Source organism: Cariama cristata, unplaced genomic scaffold (assembly GCF_000690535.1).
Source record: "Cariama cristata isolate BGI_N322 unplaced genomic scaffold, ASM69053v1 scaffold21349, whole genome shotgun sequence".
Taxonomy (NCBI): domain Eukaryota; kingdom Metazoa; phylum Chordata; class Aves; order Cariamiformes; family Cariamidae; genus Cariama; species Cariama cristata.
The window spans coordinates 12,156-28,914 of NW_009636620.1; the positions used below are offsets into that span (position 1 = coordinate 12,156).

The window sequence follows — 16,759 nt, forward strand, 5'->3', positions numbered from 1 at the left end:
TAGTCACTGGGAGCTCCCTTCTCATCCTTCTAAAGCTGATGTTATCCAGAGATTGAAAAATTCAGTCTAGATTGCAGGCCTCTATAAGGCAGAGTTTTATGGCTGTGTCCCTGTTGTCAGCTGATAGACTGGCTCTGTGTGTCTGAGGACAGCATCAGAAGATGGGATAGTTGGCTCAGCGAACACTGACTATCCAGAGAGGGAGCAGCTCTTGGAGATGAAACGAATGCTTATTCCAGCGAGCTAATGACTTGATCTGGGCTTTTAAATTGAATAAGAGGGTTTGGAGGCTTAGGCTAACTGGTCGCAGTGATGTCCTGCCTGAAAGCCCTTCAAAGTCCAGGGAAGACGACTGTCATGGCAGAACAAGCAGGCAGCCCATGCTGGAGGGGGACAATGTGCCAGGAAGGACAGGCGTTACCTGAGTGGGACAGATGGCTATAAGCAAAGGAGAAGGAAGGCGACACAATGGTCAGAAGAAGAAAATGAGGGGAGGAAGGGAGGGGGAGGTAACATATCCCTCTGAGGACACACAAAGTGAGTGGGAAGTAGGGTGGGTGGCTGTTGTGAGACTCACGGAGACGAGTGCAGTGGAGAGAGGAAGGTGCTAGGGAAGAGTATGAGAGATGAAACACCTGGGACTGGGTGGGAGAACAGAGATTTGGGCATGTTTCTCTCAAGGTGAGCAGCTGGTGGTACTAGCAAGGAGAGGACAGAAGGGAAGATGAAAAGCGAGGGATGAGTATTGGATATACCTCACTGCAGCTCATCCTAAACCATCTTTGTAAAAAGATGCTGTACTCCTCTCTGGATGTGGCTGCCTTCCAAGGAGATATAAAGAGATACCCGTAATGTGTATCTGTGGGTGTGTTGGGAAGTAGAAAGAAGTCCTTCAGGATGAAAAGATTTCTGTGAATGTTACATGTCATAATTTCTAAAGCAGGCCTCAGCTTGCCGACCACTTCTGCCTTTGCCTATGCTCAAAGAAATGATCTGTCCTGGAGCTGCTGATTCACAGCAGTAAGAGCTACATCCTCCAGCCAGTGCTCTGCGTTTCTTCCTCCTCAGTACCAAGTACTTAATGGAAACATTACATATGTTTTGGAGACTTAAAGGTTTCTGAAGCAAAAGCAAAAGGACTCAAACCACAGCAAATCTGCCTATGTTCTCAGCCAGGAAAGATGGTTGGGTGTCAGATTTCTAATGCTACCATTAACATCAACCAGTACCTGGAGTGGCAGGCTGTGTGGCCTTTTGCTTTCATGTTGTTTACCGCAAGGGTTTCAGGGTTGGGAAGAGACCGGGAGCCTGACAGGGGTCTTGATTTATGTCAGTGGAAACTGAGTGAAACCTCAGTAGGCATATTTAAATCAGGTGGAGTAAAACTGGTGAGAGAATTGTTCAGAGCAGTTTCCTTGCAACTGCCTGTTTAGCTTCTATGTACACACAGCAGAACTTGTCCCCTCTGCCCTTTACACATTTGTATCTTTGTCACTTGTGACAGATGGACTGAGCATTTCCTGGTACTTGGGCCAATCCTGAAAACAGTTCCTAGCCAGGTTTTGAGACCTCAGAAGGCATCTGAATATAAGCCAAGTTTTCCAGAGAGGTCAGCGCACAGCAGTGCTGATGCGTAGCTGGAATTCCAAGGGAGTTTTTTTTACTACAGCATCCAAACACAAACTGAATTCTCCCAGTACACATAGTTTAAATCCGGGGAGAAATCATGTTTGAAAACGTGGCCTGAAATGGCAATCAGTAACTGATAGCTGGTACCAGTGACCAGGAAACACAGTCTTTCTCCATTGTTACCCAGGATGCTGAAAGAATACATGATGGGTATAAATAATGCAAATTGATGAGATACTGATGGGCATGACTATCTTTCCTTGACGAAACAGATACTTAGGACGTTTCTGGAGTGCACAGTGGACAATAAAACAGACAAATTGAACAGCTGTTCTAAAAATCAGACTTGCTTGGTAACACAAATTAAGCGCTTGCTATATGTTAAGTGGACTTTTTTTAAAAAAAAAGTGCAGTGCAGCTATTTAATCTTAGCTCTTTTGCATTATTTTTTTTTTCTCTTCCAGTTCTGGAACTGCAAAATATAGCAGTATTTCCAACTCCATTCACGAAGACAGCCCCTCTCCCTGAACAATGTCATGGTTTGATCTTCCCAAAACCCAAATAAAATCTTGAATTTTTGTTTGTGTCCTGCTTTCACGTCAGAAGTTAGGCTTGTGGCTTCACTTATTTCTATGAACAAAAAGGACAACAACTGTGCAGAATTTTCAGCTCATTTTTGCCTTGCTCTTAGAGGAAGTGCAGAACAGTGTGACTGTATGAGCTGAGCCTTTCAGTGGAACAGCATGCATTTGTGAGACTGTGATAAAATCAGGCAAGTTGGCAGAGCAGCTACTGCACTGCAGTAATGGAGGAGAACGGGGAAGTCAGAACTAACGAGTGCACTTTCACCGTCCCAGGCAGAGTGAAATACAAAATATAAGCAAACATGACCAGCAGGGAGTATTATAGCAAATATTTGAAATGCCTCTCTTTTAGAGGCTTTCAGGGTGGATACTTTCAGTTGTGTATCATGCTGTTGCTAGCACACGCAATGAAACTCTTTGGAAAAAATATTTTCTTGTTACCATTGTACCCTAAACAATGTTGCACTAAGTAGGAGAACACCAATTCCCTTGGTATTTGCCTTTCCCTTCCAAGCATGGCTATTTGAGACACAGTCAGTCTGAGAGCTCTGCACTGCCTAAGACTGTTGCCATCGGCATTTTTCTTCTCACTGTCAGGCAGGTCAGTGACTAAATATCCCTGGTGCTGAAGCTGCTGGTCATTTAGGAATTCTTTCTTCACAGGAGACACAGCAAGGCTAGGGTGCGGTTTTATTTCCCTGTCTACGGGAAGCCTGGGCTGCACTGCAGCCAGCAGAATGGAACTGGGTGGAAGGCTGGAGAAAGGCTGGAATAGTGCATACTGGAAAGAAAGTCGATGAGGAATGATGCTGCCAGTCCTCACCTCCTGGCTAGGACCTTGTGCTCACTGCTAACGTGGGAAAGGGAGAAGGTGACATATATAGGGTGAAGATGAAGTAAGTGTTCAGGATGTATTCGGAAGTACTACCCTGAAACAGGGATCAAATACAACTTGGTCAGGGCATCGCTGAACTTGGCAGACTTGGATCTGCTCAGCTCGGGGTATATGTAGGTCGAGACTGACAGTTAGCAGAGCATGTGAGGCTCAGCCCCCCAGGGATGGCACTGCTACTGAAGTGCATGAGTTGCTGTTACCAGGTGGCTCAATTAGCACGGCAGACTGCACAAGATGACGAATTATGAGGAAGTCCTAACTCTTGCCCTGGCTCTGCTGTACTGCAGGACCTGACCCGTGGTCCTCCTCTTTGTCCTCACTTATTTCAGTACAGTTATCCCTTTCTCATCTCCCCCCCAGCAGGATGGCCTGGGCTCATTCTGTGACATCAGAACAGCGTTTTGCAGACAGGTAGCATCCATATTATCATCAAATTGTCAAAGCAGCCAAGATTGTGCTGCTTTGGTACAAATACCTCCCCTATGGGCATCTCTGCAGCCTGCTGTTGCCTCAAGCTCAGCTGGAAACAATAAAAGAAAGGAGAAGGACACAGAGCAAGGGACAAGGCAATGCAATGACTACTTCTTTACATGTGGATTTAGATCCATGCCCCGGTATGTTAAAAAGACCAGAAGTGAAATGGCTGTTCTCCAGGCAAGGATAATACCGAAGCAGTGAAGGGCAGAATGCTTTGGGCCATAACATCCTGTGAATGCTTCACCCCAGGCCTGTAAATGAACCCTGTGTATCCCATGGGTCTGGCTACCACACCTGTGACACCATGGGTGCCCACCACGAAGAAGTGCATGAGTCACAGGAGCTCAGTATGACAAATCGCTACAGGCAGCTCCTTGGCTACACGTTTCACCAGAGCCTAAGAGCAGCAGCTGTGTCAGTGCTGGTGATCTCATTGCATGCCAAGTGGATGTGGACTTCAACTATGACAGACTGCATCACCCTCAACTGCTTAACAGGCCTAAACCTGCAGGTCTGCTGCTGGGAAACTTCATGGGCTGCTCTGTGCGGGGAAAGTGGTTCTTATGATCATGTAGTGGTGTCCTGGAAGAGACAGAGTGCAGAGCTCTGTTTCTCAGCATTATACAGCGTTCCTTGGAGGAAAGATTGCTACGCATTTGCAAAGCCCTGATGCTGGCTATGCAAGGCTGACTGCTGCTTGCACTAACACTGGCATGCTGGTGCTTCTGCACGCTGTCTGTCCATCAGGGAAGGGATTACGTTATCTGTCATGTTAGTCTTTCCAAAGCAACAAGGCAGTGACGTTCTGCTAAGCTGAGACTGTATAGATTAGCTAATGATCTTGATGTCTAATAGGAAAGGAGACAGACTTGTGATGTTCCCAGTGAGAGGAATTTCCTATTTTTAGAAATGCTGCTGGTTCTCATGAGATGGGCAGGCTGGGAAAGCCTGCCACATCTTTTGTGCCTTTACTTTTCCCCACAAATTTATGACAGAAAGCTTTACTATCCACTCCCTACCCTGACCTTGCATCACAGGTACCCCAGTCTGAGGGTCTTAAAACCTGCTAGTAGCAAACAATGGGAGTAAGAAGAGCTCCTCTGTTCCCAGCAGTTAAGAAACTTCGAAGTCTTTCTTGGGAAACCTCTGTAAGACTCCCTCAGGTCTTGCTTCATTCCCAAGTGAAATCTGAGCAGGTTGGGAAGGTATAGAACAGCAGGAGCATTTTGTTGTGTCAGCAGTTTTGAGCACTGTCTTGTTTTCTGCCTAGAAACCATGTTATTGCTCTATCTGCCTCCAAAACCAACTTGCTAATGAGGGCAGCTGGCTCGTATGCTTGGTGGCAAAGGCACCAGCCTCACCACTTTTTCCTATTCCTCTTCCATGGGAGCTGGGAGGTGAGCACTGCCTTTCCAACACCAGCTTCCTTGAGATAAGCTCAAGCCAATGCCTGGCAGTAGCCCTTCCTAAACATCAGCACTCTTTTGATTCTTTCTGCTCCCTGGGCTGAATCCCCTGCAGATAGAAATTGCTGGAGTTCTGCCAGCTTCAACAAAGCTTTGTTGATCTAATCCAGATGAGGATCTTGTCCTGTAGCTATTGAAAGGCCATCTGATGTGGCCCACATGACCAGTTTCAGGCTGTCCTGGATACAAATGGTGACATAGTGAGATCCCACCTACCCCGCACTCTTCACTGTTGTGATTAGGTCAGTTGATAGCCGGGTTGTGACAGCCCCCTTGTCTGGCTGGAGGTGTAGCAGAGCAAGTTCCTGGGATGGCAGGATGAGCAGGACGTTGCTGTGCTCCACCTAGAGTTCTCACCTCCTGGCAAAAGGGTGGAGTGACCACACACTGTAGTCACAGGGCCCATGCACAAGCATTTAATTGCACTAGGGGCAGAAAAGATGTCCAGGAAGAACTTGAGACAGGCCTTCAGCCCTACAAATACGTGTAGCATGGAAAATCTTAGAGAACTGGAGCTCCCCTTTAGCCTTCCCTGCTTATAAGGAACATTCCCTCAGCTGTTCCCAGATGTTTGGAGAGGCGTTATTGACCCGAGCCAAAGTGCACCAGTGACTTTCCTAACAGTGCAGAGCTGTGCATCGGGGTGTTCTGGCATTGCTGGCATTTCCTAGAGTAGCTGCAGGAATGGGACACCAAGGCCTACTGGGAGGCTGATAGAGAAATTTTGCAAAAGGAGGAGCAAGAAGTGCCAGTACATTTTGCAGGATGATATTTTTAGTACTGGAAATGGCTGGAAAATAGGAAAATCTTGTAACATATGTCAGGATTTGAACTGGTAAGGAGATTTGGAAAAGGGGCTATTTAAACTTTTGGGGGGACTTGAAATGGGTCTATTTTGACTCACAATTTTTTTTTTTTTTTTGAAAAAAATATTTGTTCCTAAGCAAGTCTTCTTCAGTGATGGTTCCACAAGAGAACTGGTTGTTCTCAGTAGCATTTTTTGACTGAAAAATGTTTACACTATGTAATACAAATTTTTGTTTATCTCTACTTTTAAACACTTTCTGTTGAAGGGAAGAATGCTTGCACAGCATGTTTTTCAACCTTCTGATCAAGGCTTGCACATCTTGCTACCTTTTGTAGACTGCCTGGAAGGAATTTATGATCCCTCAGCAGTGCAGAAACCCATGGTGAAAAAGCTTAATGTGAGTTTTGGACTAACTCTAGCTGTCCTTTATAGCTTTACTAATGTTCTTTAGCTAAGGTCTCTGTGGTGGAAGATCCCAGTAAAATAAACAAGACCTGGCTTTGTGCAAGGTGGCTGCTCACTAAAACAGAAAAGGAAGATTCCAAGAACAATTTCAATGCAAAAGAGTATTACAAAAGTGGGAAAGGCATGAGTCATCAGGAATCTTAGGGGACAGAACACCGAAACATGGGAAAGGCCTCAGCACTTTGGGTAGAGCCTGTGCTGCTCTGCTTAATTGTGCATGGTTAATAGGCAGTGAGAAAGAGAACTGATCTTCTTAAACCTGAATTACCCCTCTTGGCTTTCTTCCAATGAAACGATGCATAGCTACCAGCTTTCTCAAAGGAATCAGCAAGAAATGTGAGCTATACCACCATTACCTCAGAGCTCAGAAAGTGACCACAGATGTTAGGCTTAAAGTATCAAGATGTTGCCCATTTCAGAGGGTCAACCTGAGACACTCAGAAGTTCACTGACAGACTCTGTGCTATTCGTCACATCCATTTAGTATCCCCAGGATTTCCAGATTCCCCACTGCAATGAGGAACCTGGGTGCCAATGGCTCTTTAGCCAAATCCAGTCCTGTGCTAAATTTAGGAAGCCTGGACAGTGCAAGAAACCTGCTAGGTCAACTGGAGAGAACACAGGTTGATTTCCATGGGAGCCTTGCCTATGGTTCATCAGTAAGTCACTGAAAGCAAGTGTTTCTGCAAAGCAGATAGGTATTAATTGGCTCTTTCTGATGGAAATCTGTTCCACTGGGAAATACTGGACTGTGACACAGGTACTGCTGACCTTGTCAGCAACCTTCCCAGAAAGCTTTTAAATTCTCTATAGTAGATTGCAAATCAATTCCGAAGGGACATTGGTAAAGTCATGCTGTATTTCTGAGAGGCTCCTACTTCTGTCTACAGCTTGTACTGCTTGAGGCAAAACTCGTATGGAGTCCTTTTGGTTTTCACTACTGTCGTTTGGAAGAGAACTGAACTTGGGACTTACCTCTGCTAATTCTCTGTTTTTCTCCAGAAAGGATTCCTGGTGTGTCAATGACGCTGATGCTCTCTAACACAGGATTAGGTAACTGGGCACAAACGAACCTGTGTGAAAATAAATGTGTTTAAAATAACAGCAAAAAGTATTTATGATGTGCTGAACATCACAGGCAGCATGTGACAAGCCAGGCTCTGATCTCACTTACAAGTCTTCTGCTGAAGCTTGGAGTTACTGTTGATTTAAAGAAATGAGAAAGAAGCCACAACTGAGCACTTTCTCTGACTATCTTGCTACTTCTGGAACATGGGTCTCAGTCATTACCTATGACAGGTTTTTTTATTGTGGCCCCCAAATTGTGAATTATTAATACAAATGTGGAAATCCAAACGTTTTCATTTGCTGTTTTAGATTTTTAACAAGAACTCGTATTTGTTTTCTTTCACTTAAGCATTCCCCTGCAGAGTCCTGAACTCAAGTGAACTGAATCAACTCATTTAAAAAATAAAAAATCAGCAATGTTGTAGGATTTTTGTTCTCTTTCAAATCTGGTCTTGAACAGACAGAAAGTATGCTATTCTTGCACCATGGAAATCCTAAAGCAAAGGCAGCATGAGATCTCAAGAAGTTGCTTAGTCTATCCTCTAGCCTCAAGGCAGGATCAATCAGATGTTTGTCTAAAGTGTTCTTCAAATCCGTAACAATGCAGACTCGCCAACATTTGCTGGGAGTCTACTCCATTACTTAATTATCCTTACAGCAAAACCTCTTTTTCTTAATGTCTAATCTAAATCTTCCATGCTACAATGCCTTCCAGTCTCAAACACAGTAGATGTGGAAAACGATTTCTTTTTCCCCTCTTGTCACAACATATACTGTTGTTATCCTGTCTCCCCTCAGTCTTTCCTCTAAAGAAAAGAGGTCATTTTTTTTCCCCTTGTCTCTTCCAGTTCTCTCTAGCTGCCTTTGCAGGTCATTTCTAAATCCCTGAAGACCCTTCCAGCTTTCCTTAGGGTCCTCTCAAACTGCTCTACATATTTTTTCAGGCATGATGCCCCACGCTGACGTGGTACTCCAGCTGTGACCTTGCCAGTGGTGAACAGAGCAGATGGATTGCGCCTTCTCTCTTACATATGGCAATCCTGTTTATATATCTCAGATGTTTGCTTTTTTTAACAGCAGTATGACACCGTTGACTTGCATTCAGTTTGTAATTCACTCCTCCCCACTCTGCAGCTCCATTTCTGTGTAATTGCTCTTTAGCTAGTTGTTCCCCATCTTGTATCTATGCAAATCTATGCCTAAGAAGAGTAACTCGTGTTTGTTCTTAGTGGGTTGCAGCTCATCTATTTCAGTTGCTGGTAACAGCAAAGGACAGTAAAAGCCTATCCACTTACGTGGCTCTCGGTAGAGTTTTATGGATAGCCTTTTTGTGATGGCATTCCAAGCAGCTATAAATATGTGTGTGTATATGTACGTATGCATATTAATAGGGTGGTGTGACATCAGGCATAAAAAACATGTTACTGTTCGAGGAAGCAGAACCACAAAAAGGATGGAGGTTGGCCCAAGGGCCACTAGATGCAGTCAAGGCAGAGAGCCCTGCAGTGCTCTGATGAGTGGCTGGTTCTGGTCTAGTCCCCCCAGCTATGAACTCCTCCAGGCTATGCTACAACCTCACCCCAATTTTTCTACTTGTATGACTCCAAGAAGATTCTGACAGGAGTGAATCCTCATGGGTTAGATAAGCATCTTCTCTCCTAAGCTGTCAGCTATTTCAGACCACATATTACAGCCTCCCGCTCCCCCATCCACAGCTTGGCAGGAGGCAACAGAGAGCATTTCTGAATGTGTAACACCTCATGTAGAAGCAGGGGGCTGGCTTGATTCTTCTCTTGAGTGCCAGGCACAGCAGCAGAGAACAAAAGGCTCAGGAAGTCATGTTACTCCCCTGTCCTGCCAGCGCAGGTTTGCTCTCCCTTGTTATAGCCCTGAGCATCCTTGTGGTCTAATGTTAAATGGCTTGGGCAAGGGGATTTTCCGCCCATTTCTCTAGGGAAAGTACTCCCCAGGGGATTTCAGATATAAGGTCAGAGGCCAGCATGAGTGAGTGCATTCTGGCTGTTAAGGCTGCTGCCTTCCTGCTGTCCCATGCTCCTGCAGGGAGCATGACCTAATTCTGTCTGGGCCATATGAAGGTTGGACTTGATGATCTTTGAGGTCTCTTCCAACCATAATGATTCTATGATTCTATGATTCTATAAGGGACTCCCGTGGTGCCAAACTCAACTTTCACTACCTCTACAGGCAAAGCATGGGGGTGAAGGAGGAACCTGTTATCCATGATGTCTCCTGCCGCTGACAACACAAAAATGGGACTGACTCCACCTTAGCTTCCCAAGACAGACTTTGGGGGTGGGAGGAATCTTGCAACCAAGCCAATGTGATATGAAAGTAATGGTTGAGATTCTTGATTTTGCTCCAGGCCCTTGGTGCCAAACAAGTCCTCCTGATAACGAGGTGCAACCTGTAATCTCTCTGCTGGGATCCCTCCGGAGCTGGGGTACTGCCAGCAGAGTGAGGAAAACAAGCCCTTCTCTCAATACCCAGGAACCACCTAGGGCAAGGAGAGGCCAACAGGAGATAGGGTACTGCAGAGCTGCTATCCTCCTTTCAGCCCGGGGCAGCTTGTCAGCCCTATCTCCGCCCGTAGCCAGGAAGGTTATGGGCAGGCACTCCACCTCCTGGGAATGAAGGGAGGGAGGAGACAGGCTCTTGAGCAGCACAATTAGCTGCCGTCTCCCAGCCAAATCCTGACTGTACCACTCTTCCCTGGCTTCCTGGAAGGCAGCAGATCCAAGTCTCTGCCGGGAAGGGAGTACCAGCTGAGGCTGGATGCTCACACCTTCTGCTCCTCCACTCAGCTCCCCTGGAGCAGCAGACTCTGCACCCCACAGGACACAGTGCCATGGGCTGCCACCTCTCAGCTGAGACCAGCACAGTTTGTGTGAATGCTACTGCCGTGTGCTGCTCTGTTCCTTTCCGCTGGTGCTTGTGGCCAATTTTTACCTTTAACCACCCATCGGTAAAGTGGACTTGCCCATGGTCACTCTCTTGTCTCAGCTTAGAGGGGTGGCTCCCAGAGATTACCTCCCTTCTCCAAATTTCCTGATGACAGAATCCTAGCAGAGGTCAGTGACTTAGCATACACATAGCAGCAGCAAGATATGTGCAAGGCAGAGACAGCTCTGCATTGTCTCTTACCAAGAAGTCAGGCTCACAACAGGGGTAAGTGTGGGTGGCTTGATCCAGTCCAGTGGGTGCACCCTGACTTACATCTGCTAAACTTCTGGCCCTCTGAGTCAGTTCTTGCATGCACTTAATTTCCTAATTAGCTGGGTATTACCATCTGCATTTTCAGCACTGTGATGCTCACACTGCTGACCTAGTCCCCTTTAGCATGTCAGTTTAGAAATCATTAATCCTTTTTTTTTTTTTTAAATCTGTCAGGAGAAAAGGGGTTAAGTAGCTGTTGTGGCTACTCCGTGCATTTCTAGCAGGACTGTGCTCCTGCTGCTGAATCACTGCTGTGCCCCTCTAACCCTGTTGTCCTCACAGGCACATACTTGACTCCTTCCTCACAGGAGAAGGAAGAGTAGCAGGAGAGTAACAAGAGGACAGCAGGATACAGTGAACTAGGCTAATGGACGCGGAGATCCCTTCCTGTATTAGGAGAAAATTGCATTCAGGACACATCTTTCAGTCCAGTTCAGGAGTGTTTGCTTTTTTGCCCTCCATGCACAGCTTCCTTACTCCTGATGTTGCTTCTCCTATCAGCAGAGCTGCTCTGAATGATGTTCTCTCCATCTACTATATCTGCGCTCCAGGCAGGAGGCCTGTTATTTTCTTACTGCAAACCACCCTCCTCCCCTGGTGTAGGGAGTAGGCAGTCACTTGACCTAACTGTTGGTCATGTGAAGATGTTCTGGGCCCTATAAAATATTGAAAACATCTCAATCTCTCTGGTGCAGGACCATGTTGATGTATATGAATGATGAGCCAGTTTAGTGATCAGATATTGCTTTCAGAGGCAGTGTGACATTCTCTGCATAGTAGAGACTCCAGCTAGGTCCCTCTTCTCTCACCAAGCTTCTCCCCATGCTTCTCTGCAGGTCTCCTCCCTGTCTCACTGCAGCCTACACCAGCACTCCTGTGGTCAATGCTGGTAGGAGATGCTGCACTCTCTGGATAGACACTCTCTAAGCTCGCAAGTTAGAAAGGGAGCCAAAGTCCAGCTTTCCTGGTTGGCTGGCTGAGCAGCTGCCATGTTTGCAACATCTCCCACACTGTGTTAGCAGGGAAGGTGTCAATGATGGGTGTAGTCAGCTGGTTTGTTCCTATCTGCCTGCTGTAGCCTGGTTTGTGCTCATCTAGGATACGGGTGTGTGCTGCTGGCTTCCTGCAAGGTCTAGATCCAAAACTCAGTATGGTTGGGCTAGGCCTAGGGGATGGAAAGGTTACATTCCTCATGTCACAGAGCTACTGTCCAAACGCCCTGCTACAGTTTTTTTTACAGGAAAGACATTAGAGCTGTCATCAGTTTGCACCTGAGCTTATACATATAAGTCATCAGAATGGGGAGAGCCTGGTTTTGTTGCAAGGGGGACATTCAAACAATGTTTAAAAATGTAAGAAAGCAAAGGCGTGCATATTGTGCCAGTTCCACTTCTCTACTGACTTCAGTGGCTACATCTGGTTGGACTATTTAATCTCAGGGAACTGAACTGATGGCAGAACAGAAGCTAGGAATATAAAAGTACAGGAGGCCGAAGTGTAATGAAGAGATTTACCTCTAGACTCCTACAGGATGAGCCTGACAGGCTGTGCTGTGTTTTTTGTTTTGTTTGTTCAGCTACAATGAAGGTTTGTCCCACTTGAATTTGTTAATCTGCCCTTCAGTGAGTGACTGATGTGCACCCAGTAGGACTGGAATGGCTTTGCATCAGCCATGTGGATGGGGCGGGAGGGGGAAGAATAGTGTAATGCCTTATCCATTTAAGCTGCTAGCTATGCTGCTCATTAGGTTCTAGCTTTACTCTCCAGAGCAACTAAGTTCTTGAGTACTGACCTGTTTAAAAAGGCATTGCCAAAGGCGTTGAGTTTCCTGAACGGTTTTTTGGGATCCACCACCAAGGCATTTCCAGGAACAATTCCTTCCACATCTCCTTGCATAACTGCTATAAAGGAGTCAGTTGTAGGCTCTGGTCCAATCCTCATGCCTGGGAAATCCTGCTCCAGCAGGTACCTGTAGGCAAAAAACCAGAGTGTGGGCATGAGACGTGAGCTGCCTAAGTCCTAAATGAGTTGTACTGAAGATTGCAGTGTAATTATGAAGATCAAGAGTATGGATCCTTCTGAGACTATTTTTAGCACTGTCGCTGAATCGCTTGATAAATGTCATGGTAGCTTTTCCACTCAGGATCTCCACATTTAAAGCTTTCTTATTTTGGGTGGATTAAGAAATTGAGAAGATTACAGCTGCTGGGAAGAGATTCTAATCATGTTTGATCATTTTGTGTATTTAATCCTCAAGACATTTGGAACAGGTTTAGCATAGCAAAGTAAAAACAGCAGTTCACTGCAATCACAGAGTTAATCCTGAAACCTTACTGGCCTTTGGTGCCAATATCAATTACTTCACTGCTGCTCATTTCAGCAGACTCATCCAACTAATGTGCTTAGCCCCCAGTCCAAATCAGTTGCTGAAATGCCAACTTCTCCTGTTCTTGATTGTTGAAGTCTCAAATCTCCCTTCCTGTGTGCTTCTGCAATGCAGCTACAGATCTGCAATACAAACTGCTCGAGCATACTGAGCATTAAGCATGTGGATAGCAGTTTATATCCCAATGTTTGTTATCAAGTTAAATAGCACAGTAAGCACAGCATCCCTTATTATTTCCTAAGCCTCTGGCAGCCTCTCTGAAGGTACAGTTTGGCAAATTTCAGGGAATGATAGTCACCCGTGGGGCTGTAGGACTTTGAATAGGACCCTGGCAGCACATCCTGACTTACCCTGCCAAATTCAGGGCGAGTCAACGGCGTGCACGGGTCAGTTCACTTTGGCTTATGAAGGAGCCAAATGCCATTACTGAGGTCAGGTCTGTGTTTGCATGTGTGTGCGCAGAAAACATCCCACCTGCTGGCCCTGTGCTGAAAATCATAGACCATCGTGTCCATGTGGCTTGCAAAACTGAGCTAGAACTGGTCTAGCCCTCAGTATGGGATGGTGTCGGACCACCTGACCTGGTGATAAGCTCTGGATTGTTACATGAGGAACATATGACTGCCAGGTTATGAAAGTATAATACTGTGTTGCTTGTTGCCAACAGATAGCTGGCACTTCCTCTTCCGTTGCTTGACCTAATAATCTTTAGTAGGTAGAAAGAAGAAGGATAAATATATAAATAAGGAATTGCAGTGATGTTAAAAGTAGATTCAGAGGATGGGGAAAAAGGAAATGGAAGAAGGGGTGAAGATTTTTCATGATTGAGACCAGTGTGTTTCACTGTTTAACAACAGTATGTTAGCAATGGTTCCCTTGGGCGAGTCTTATCAGAAAGGGTAAGTTCCTGTGTGAGGTACCACAGGACCACTGGCTTGAAGGCTTGTGATAACTTCTTCGGGTTTCTGCTTTCATCAGCATTTTAACAGAGGTAATTACCATCCAGTTTTAGGAATAACAAAAAATTGTGCTTGTTCAGCAAAAGCAGGGCTATTTACTGATACCATGTCAGCAAATGCATCTTCAGTCCTTAATGGACAGGGTCAAATCAACTGGATCTAAAGGTAAAAAAAGCAAGGACATCGCCAGGATATACTGCAAATGACTGCTACCTATCTGGCTTGGTACACATTAATGAGGAGAATGGCTGCAGCAAGAACTCCAGCAATGATATCCAGAATTCCTTTAAGAGCTGACCACCTCCCTTATTGGTATTTTATCATGTATTTTCTTGTATCTTTCATCCAAAGTGGTTTCCAAGTCCTGTGCTTGCCAGACTGTCACCAGAAGTGACTTCTCTTAATGGGAGCAACTCTGAGATGAAACAGCAGCTGCTTAGCAGTTCCCAAAATATTGAAGTAACCCAGGAAGAATTCCAGGAAGGGAACAGCCCTCTGACCTCCTATACTAGGGTGGATATGTCCTATCTACCTAAAGCCCATGCAGAGGTTCCTCAAGCTTTCCTATAAAAGTGGGTTATTACTTAACAACAGCAGACTGTAGCTAATGCTGGTGTGTGCCACCTCCCTGGCTGGTGACCACAATACACCTTCCCAGCAGCTCCAGTAACTTCCTTCTAGCTTGCAGCAACCAAGAACGAGGAGGAGCTACTTTTCTCCCACCAAGGGCTCTGTAGACTATCATATGAATGTTCTTGGCTCCATTCCCTGGAAAGCTCTTTACACTGAAACAACGATTTGCTAGGTTAGAAGCCTAGGACAGACTCTGGAAACTAAGCTCATGCCTCCTGGATGGCAATTCAAAAATGTTAGCCCCTGATGGACATTGCTGTGATGCCAGTCACTGCTATTGACTTTCCTCTGCTGCCACTTTGCTTTTGGTCTGATATAATATATTTAAAAGTGACAGACAGACGGGCATTCACTGAATCCATAGGAATAAAACTTTGAGATCTCCCCTTGCAAATGCTAGAGAGAAAAGAAACAAGTAGTGACAACAACTGTCAAATACAACAAGTGAAGTGCTTTTGAGAAACACCCCTTACTCCCAGTGCCAGGTCACAGCCTTGCCATAATAATAACCTGCTTGTTTTTTTACAGGTTTGAGATGCATATGTAATATGATAGTTTTTGAGCAACAGGAGAGGAAAAAAAAGCCAGGGGTTTTGTTTGTCATTGATAGACAAAGCTTCCAAGAAAGTCTAAGCAAAAGTCCTGCATGCAATAGCAATATTCCTTCTCCAGCCAGGCTGCTTGAAAGAATTTTATCATAGCTCCACTCAGCTAATGTTTCAAAGCATTTCTGTGTTTATTTCTTGTATAAGACTCAAAACAAAAAATCCCAACAAAAGCACTCTCATACAGAAGTAGCAACAAGCCAATGTTAATTGACTTAATATGCAACAAGTGGTATGAAATCAGAGAGATGAAGATTTGCACTGTCTAGTATCATGGCATTTATTTTAAGTAAGGCTTCTCTGGGAGATTCGGGTACATTGTGCAGCAGGGTGTCTGCAGCACAAGAATCTCATTGTACACAGGACAAATACAAGGGGATTTATTAACACTGTCTGATAGGGGAAGGCACTTCTGCTAGGCAGTGACACAGGCGGCCTCTACTAGCAGAAGCAAGCTAGAGAACACATGCAGTTGTCACATTTCTGGGGATTTCTGGTACACAAGAGCAAACAATGGCTGTGGAAAACACCGACCAACAGTGAGCAACTTCTCCTGCCAGTGCAGCACGCCTTCCTCTGAGCTGCTGAACACCTCCAAGGACCCAGGGGAGTGACCTCCAGCCAGACTGGGGAAGCTTGCAGAGCATGTTGGGCAAGAGGTGAATTTTCTTTTTTTAAATGACTAATCTGCTTTTTGGAGAAATGTCTGGAGTTGGTATGTGGCTGGGAGGATCATGCTGTTTGCCCCATTTCAGGCCTGTCCCTGCTCCTGATGAGCAGAAAGGTGAGGGACAAGGGCAGGAAAGCTACAGAAGTGCTAGCCTGGCTTGGGGTACCCTTTCCCAGGTAGGTTTGGAGCAGCGTAGGAGCCAGGCGAGGAGATCCCAGGTTCTCTGGGCAGCAGTGCTGCAGGATGTGGGGGAAGGGGCTGTTTGGCCATGATGAGTCATGCAGGAGCTGTGCAGGATGCTGCTGTGTGTGGCAGCAGAGGTGATGCAGAGCAGGAAAAGGAAGAAGGGCAGAGCGGGAGGAAATGGTGACAACTGCCTGGCGCAGGACGAGATGAAAGGTTCAGGGCCACGCAGGGAGGTCACACCGGAGCTCTGTGCATAGCTTGTGACAAACAGTCTGGAGAGACCAGGACGTGTAAATGATTAGCTGTAGGAGGAAGGGGTGGCTACACCAGAAAAGCAAGCCATGTTGACAGTTAGTAGGGCTCTGGCAGGCTTGTTTATTTTATTAGCAGGATGGCTGGACAGAAGCCAGGATTATTTTTAGAAAAGACCATGGAATCTAAGTTAATTAGGAGAGTAATGTTCTGTCCTGCACTCCCACCCTCTTACAGGAAATATAAAAAGCAATAATGTTATAAAGGCAGGCTCCAGTGACATCCTGCTGTGGCTGTCAGATATTCCCAGGTAAAGGTGTTGCCTTGCCCTCACCATTACAGCCTTTCAGACCCCAGCCCTGCAGAAAAGCCTCAGTCAAATGTATGCTGAGGAGAGAAAGGGGAGTGAGCAAGAAGAGAGGATACAGCAGGAAGCAGGAAT

At 45.8% G+C, this 16,759-nt stretch overlaps 1 protein-coding gene across 1 annotated transcript in view; it reads right to left on the reverse strand.

Annotated features, from left to right (window-relative positions):
- LOC104167665 (EH domain-containing protein 3) overlaps window positions 1–16,759 on the reverse strand; it is a 28,859-nt gene that overhangs the window by 9,107 nt on the left and 2,993 nt on the right. The window contains exons 2-3 of the mRNA XM_009707986.1: window positions 12,419–12,595; window positions 7,300–7,397 (exon numbers count right to left, since the gene is read on the reverse strand). Of these exons, the coding sequence (XP_009706288.1) occupies window positions 7,300–7,397; window positions 12,419–12,595 (275 nt within the window). The remainder of the gene's footprint in view (window positions 1–7,299; window positions 7,398–12,418; window positions 12,596–16,759) is intronic.